This window comes from Sus scrofa, chromosome 1 (assembly GCF_000003025.6).
Source record: "Sus scrofa isolate TJ Tabasco breed Duroc chromosome 1, Sscrofa11.1, whole genome shotgun sequence".
NCBI lineage: Eukaryota > Metazoa > Chordata > Mammalia > Artiodactyla > Suidae > Sus > Sus scrofa.
Genome location: NC_010443.5, coordinates 15,947,518 through 15,953,673, shown reverse-complemented (window position 1 = coordinate 15,953,673; position 6,156 = coordinate 15,947,518). Strand labels below are relative to the sequence as shown.

Below are 6,156 nucleotides of genomic sequence, written 5' to 3'. Positions count from 1 at the left end.
CTATGGAAAACAGTATGGAGGCACCTTAAAAAACTGTATATAGAACTACCTTATGATCCAGCAGTCCCAAACTTTCCTTGAAAAAGACACATGCACCCTGTGTTCATTGCAGCACTATTCACAATAGCCAAGACATGGAAACAACCTAAATGTCCATTGACAGATGAATGGATTAAGAAGATGTGGTATATACACACAATGAATACTTACTCAGCCACAAAGAAGAACAAAATAATGCCATTTGCAGCAACATGGATGTAACTGAGACGCTCATACTAAATGAAGTAAGTCAGAAAAAGACAAAACCATATGATATAACTTATATCTGGAATCTAATATGTGGCACAAAGAACTTTTCCATAGACAAGAAAATCATAGAGATGAAGAACAGACTGGAGGTTGCCAAGGGGGAGGGGAGGGAATGGGATGGACTGGGAGTTTGGGGTTAATAGATGCAGACTGTTGCCTTTGGAATGGATAAGCAATGAGACCCTGCTGTGTAGCACTGGGAACTATGTCTAGTCACTTATGATGGAGCAAGATAATGGGAGAAAAAAGAATGCATACATGTATGTGTGACTGGGTCATTTGCTGTACAGTAGAAATTGACAGAACGCCATAAACCAGCTATAAAGGAAAAAAATAAAAATCATAAAAAAATGTCCAAATTAAGAAAACACAAAGATGTGGGGAAAGGATATTGACGAAAGAACCTTCCTTAGGCTGCTCTCACAGCAGAGTAATTGCCTTCAAGTAGAAGCTCATCTTGTGTTCTAGAAAATTCTCAGACCACTCAAGTCACTAAAAACTAGTCATTGTTTTTGACTACTATTTAAAAAAAAAAAACTTAGAAATGAAAGCGTTTGCTCTGGACAAATGCCTACATTAGTCTTAAAGACGAGAAATATCATTGGCTTTTTGTTGAATTTAAATAGGCATCTATGTAAAGGGTTTCTGGCCTGTGGATAATTCCCTTGTTCCCAAATATTTTGTCTTCAGTACTTGAAATCTGCAAAAACAGGAATTCTCGTCTCCATCAGGATTTGATCTTTTGAGTTTTGATTATTCATACATGGAGTTAAGTGTGTGTGTGCGTGCGTGCATATTTGTGGTGGGAGTGGGGAGCTGTGGAGTTCAATTCACATGTAAATTATGTCTTGGGTGGAGCTTTGGATTTCAACTCCTAATTTGGAGTCAGGGTGACTCATTTTGCACATCTGAAGGTCAGTGTACCCTAGGAGAGAGACTGACTCCTCCCTGGCTTGCTTGTCTACAAGTTAGGATGCCCCAAACTCTAAATTTCTTCTTAAATGTCTCTTGGTACTTGTTATTTTCTAAGTCATCAGTGAAAAGTGAATTTTAAGCATCAAGGCAAAAGCATCTTATTCAGAGAGCAAAAAAAAAAAAAAAAAAAAAAAAAAAAAAACGGACAAGAGACATTCTCAGAAAGAACTTAGTGAATTTTTATAAATCCTTTGAAGTTATTCTTGAATGACTGAACTCATTGTCCCAAGACTCGAAGGAAGGAGTTGGAATTTCCCACACTTTGCCACACTCCTGGGTCATAGGCACAATTTTCAAAGTAATTGGTAGAGCCAAGCCCCAGCGCCCGAATGAGGCCGAGATTTTATATAGTTGCTCCTTCATTAATATTTTAGCTGCCTTGTTTTGATTGAAATTCTCCGGGTTGGTCCAGTTGGGTAAAGCTGGTGCTAGCAACTTGGATGAGTGCCAGCTCTCCAGAGGGAGACGGGCTCATTCAGTCCCTGGAGACTCTATGTGATGGCTGCCCTCCCTCCTCCTCCTTCCTCCTCCTCCTCCTCCTCCTGGCTGACAAAGTCCCATATTGTTGAGGTGCTTGTCCTCTTGGCTATGCGAACAAGGTTTAAAATGATCTACCCCTAAGGCAGGTGGGAGTAGAGGTGATGTGGAGAGTTCCCATCAATCTCTAGGAGCCAATCAGGGTCGTTCCATTTCCCTTCTTTGTGAAAGGAAAGGTCTGGTGGGGAGTGCCCATTGAGCCTCAGCGAAAAGAACCTGCTTTGTATCCATGAGGATGCGGGTTCAATCCCAGGCCTCGCTCAGTGGGTTAAGGATCCAGTGTTGCCATGAGCTGTGGTGTACGTCAAAGATATGGCTTGGATCTGGCGTTGCTGTGGCTGCAGCTCCAATGCAGCCCCTAGCCTGGGAACTTCTTTATGCTTCAGCCTTGAGCCTTTCTAATTTTGAGAGGGAGCCACCTTATTTCACACAATTCTCACTAGAATTTTCCTTTCAGTCGTCAAGGCCAGTCCTGTCCTGCTATTGAGCTTCAGGCATGGAACACGGGAAAATCCCTTCTCAGTCAGGTTCTGGCTGGAAAGCCACCTCAGCTGAAGAAATAAAGCAGACACAGGCAGGGATGTGAGTGAAAAAGACCAGGGCAGCAGTTGCAGAGACAAAGGAGGCAGGACAAAGCTCCTGGCTACTTTTATTTTCGGTGTCTTTGTAGCTGTGAGTCTAGGAGCCCACATAAAATCCTCTCCATCAGGAGAAAGTGTTCAGAGGAAATTGTGATTCTTTTTTATCTCTGAGAAACTTATTTAAGTAACTGCTAGGAATCTTTACCAGATTAAAAACCTTCATAAAAGCTACTTACTTGTGTTTGAACATTTTTGTGGTTTCCTTCATTTGCCGGAACAGAAAAATATTGGTACATAGAACAGAAATATATTAGCATCTGCATATAATTTTGCGCCCATACACCTGTCGTTTTCTGTTTTATAACTTCTCCATCTCCTTGCCCTAAACCTTAAAATAAGCTCATTCATTTGTAACTCTCCTTGGCTGTATGATGTTTTAAACGCAGTGCTGCTGCTTTCCCAGCTAAAAGGTGTTTGTTTGGAAACGGTAAGGAGAGAGAAAGACTAGCTCTGCAGGGAATACAATACTAGAAATAAGACCAGTAACCGCCGCTGACTCTTAGAGAAATGTTTGCTGTCAGTACCTTAGCCCGAGAGATGATCAAGCCTTCTGCCCTTTAGCTATAAGCCCTTTAGCTATAAGGAATGCTCTCCCTATGAGGAAACAAGACATCATGTAGGGGGAGAAAAACTGGCCTGAAGAGAATTTCTCAGGCGCAGTGATTGCTGGATTGCTCAAACACTGCCTTGTCAATTTTTCTCACAATCCAAGAGCGGAAGTGGCATGCAGAGGAACGGGTGTTTAGAGAGGCGGGGTGGGGCCGGGAGGGGAGGAAACACTTCCCCGCCATCCTTGGAGGCGGTAGGGGAGGTAAACCTATGCGCGGAACCTCCCGCGCGGTCCCTTCCCGCGTCCCCCGCCCCGGTGGTCGCCTATCCTCGGCAGCGCTGGCCGAGGCGCGAGAGGTGGCGGGTTGCCTGCGCTTGGGGACGGCGGGAGGAGCGCAATCCTCGTGTCTCGGAGGACGGGACACGGTCACCTGCGCGAAGGACCGCCCCTGGCACCGGACCCAAACCCGTCTCTCCGTGTCTACACCCAAGCGCCCGCGGGTGTCTGCGCGCACACATCCCGGCTCCCGCGCGCGCAACTCCCACGCCCCGGGCCCGCTGCCTGCCAGGCGCCAGATCCGCCTCCCGGGCTGGATCGAGAGGGTCCTCAGCGGCGTCTTTAAGGCTGCGGACCCCGCCCCTCCCTCCTCCCAGACCTCCCCCGCCCGCGCTCCTCCCTGTCGCCGCGGCTCCTCCCGACCTCCCCACGCGCAGACGGCGTCGCGGAGCAGGTGCTGGCGAGCCCCGCGCATGCCGCTGCCTGGCCCGAGGTGGTAGCGGCGCCCGGCGCGCTCCGCCCGCCTCTCCTTCGGGCCGCACTCGGGCTCCGGCGCGCGCGGGGACATGTCGGTGGCGACGGGCAGCAACGAGGCGGCCGGCGGGGCCGGTGGCGGCGGCGCGCGGGTTTTCTTCCAGAGCCCCCGGGGCGGCGCGGGCGGCAGCCCGGGCTCGAGCAGCGGCTCGGGCTCCTCCCGGGAGGACTCGGCGCCGGTGGCCACGGCGGTTGCTACCGGGCAGGTTCAGCAGCAGCAGCAGCGGCGCCACCAGCAAGGAAAAGTGACAGTGAAATACGATCGCAAGGAGCTTCGGAAGCGGCTGGTGCTGGAGGAGTGGATCGTGGAGCAACTGGGACAGCTGTACGGCTGCGAGGTACCTGGGAGAGGGGCCTGGAGGGACCCGGGCTGCTAACACAGGAATTCTCCCCGGCCGGCTCCTTGCCGCGCTGGCTCCTGGGGACCCAGGGCTGGAAACTCGTTCTCTCTTCAGGGTGCCCTCTGGTGCCAGGGCGCAGCGATTGGGACGCCCCACCTGGGTTCAGCTGCGGGGTGCCTGGAGAGCTGTGGACCCCCTTGATGGCCGTGGGGAGGGTCGTTCTTGCTCAGCGCTTTGCATTTCTCCGGGCCCTGGGAGCTTCTCGGCTGCAGCGGCAGATACCTGAAGTGGGGGCTCGAAGGGATTCACCCCAGCTGTGCGCAAGCCCACGAAAACATCACTCACCTTTGGGATCCTGGCAGCCCTGAATTTCGTGGGGAGGGAGCAGAGAAAATGCTGAAAGCTGCTTAACGGAAAGGAGAGGTTCTGGAGATCTTAGGGGCCCCCCTGGATTCCTGAAATAATACATTAAGATCATGAGCTGAACACTTTCCCTTTTCCAGCCAGCCCCGACGCGTGTCCCCATAATTCGTCCTTGCATTACCCAAGCTGCACACGTTGGGCTTTGTTGAAGCAGCTTTCTTTTCTTTCTTTCTTTTTTTTTTTTTTTTCCCTCTCCAATTTCAGTGACTCCTGTCGACTGGCGCAGAATGAGAGCCTTGGGCAACCTGGAAGAGTGCCTGGGTGGAAGGAAGGGAGCCTGCGGGTGGTGTGCCGGGGCCCTGACATCCCCCAACTCCCCCTCCAATGCCACATTTACTTCCCACAATCAGGGGCTAAGCTTACCGCAAGTCTGACTGTCGTGTATACATTTGATATCAGGAGAAATATTTAGAATGTACTGTAATGGACATATGTGGTAGAAAAATGACCAAAGTTGAAAGGACCTCCAATGAGAGTCTTTAATGACAGGAAGTGTAAATGAAGTATTCTGCTTCTCTAAGGGAGTGGAGTTTGGAAAGGGTAGCAAGATGAAGAGGAATAATAATTAAGGATATGGCTTCTGAGTTAACGCTAGGGTTGTGTCCATAGGGCTGTTGGCCTCTTCAGCAAACACGAAAGCCAGATGAACCCACTGGCTTCTCCACTGGTTTGGATTTCACACATTTTATGGCCTATTATGAAGACATGTTTTCCTGAACATTCTCATGCGCAAGGAAACAGCATTCTCATTACAGACTCCTGATGAATGATTATGATATAATGAAGCCTGACTGTATGACTAATGGGCTTGTAAAAAAATATATATTGTTTCTCCAGCCCAGCTCTTATAAAAAGCCATTTTAATTGCATAAATAAAAACTAGCCCAAATAGGAGGCGTTTATGGGATTTTTTAAAAATAGGAAGTTGGCCAAACTCTTTAAAGAGTCAATATATTGAATTTAGATGGCATTGCTGCGGGATGGATGGCTGTGCTCAGCCTTGCCTCCGTGAGTCCAGTTACTTTTCATTTATTTCAAACTGGTCTTTATACTCCATTTTGGGTTTGGAGAAGACTTGGATTAATAGAGAAACTATTGTTGAAATTAACAATGCTTTAGCAATGCTCTTTCATGAGAGACTAATGAGATACAGCTTGGGAAAGAGTTCCAGCCCTTCAGCAGTTTCACAAATCATATATTTAAAAAAGTCTTCTGAATAATTGGGGAAAAAAATGAAAGACTGAGTGCTCACTATATTACACATGTAGGGTAGGTAGCTATTTTAAAGAATGAACATGACCTTGAACCTTTCCCTTGTACTTCGCTTCCCCGGTTTCAGACCTCGGTGTATGGCAGACAGCTAGAGATTTGAGAGGTTTTTGTGGGAAAATGACACAAGATGCCATAGGCTGCCTGCGTGTCATTAGAATGTGCCAAGTTATTCCTCTTCGAGTGGTGTGTTCTGTCATTTTTGGCTGAAGAAATATAAGTCATTGAGGAGGTTGTTGGCAATTTGTAAATACTATGCGTGAGGGTACACCTTCATTGAATAAGTGAATAATAAAAAGCA

The 6,156-nt window shown here is 48.2% G+C and overlaps 1 protein-coding gene across 1 annotated transcript in view; it reads left to right on the top strand.

Annotated features, from left to right (window-relative positions):
* PPP1R14C (protein phosphatase 1 regulatory inhibitor subunit 14C) overlaps window positions 3,723-6,156 on the top strand; it is an 82,106-nt gene continuing 79,672 nt past the window's right edge. Inside the window, exon 1 of the mRNA XM_005659147.3 lies at window positions 3,723-4,160. Within this exon, the coding sequence (XP_005659204.1) occupies window positions 3,855-4,160 (306 nt within the window). The 5' untranslated portion in view covers window positions 3,723-3,854. The remainder of the gene's footprint in view (window positions 4,161-6,156) is intronic.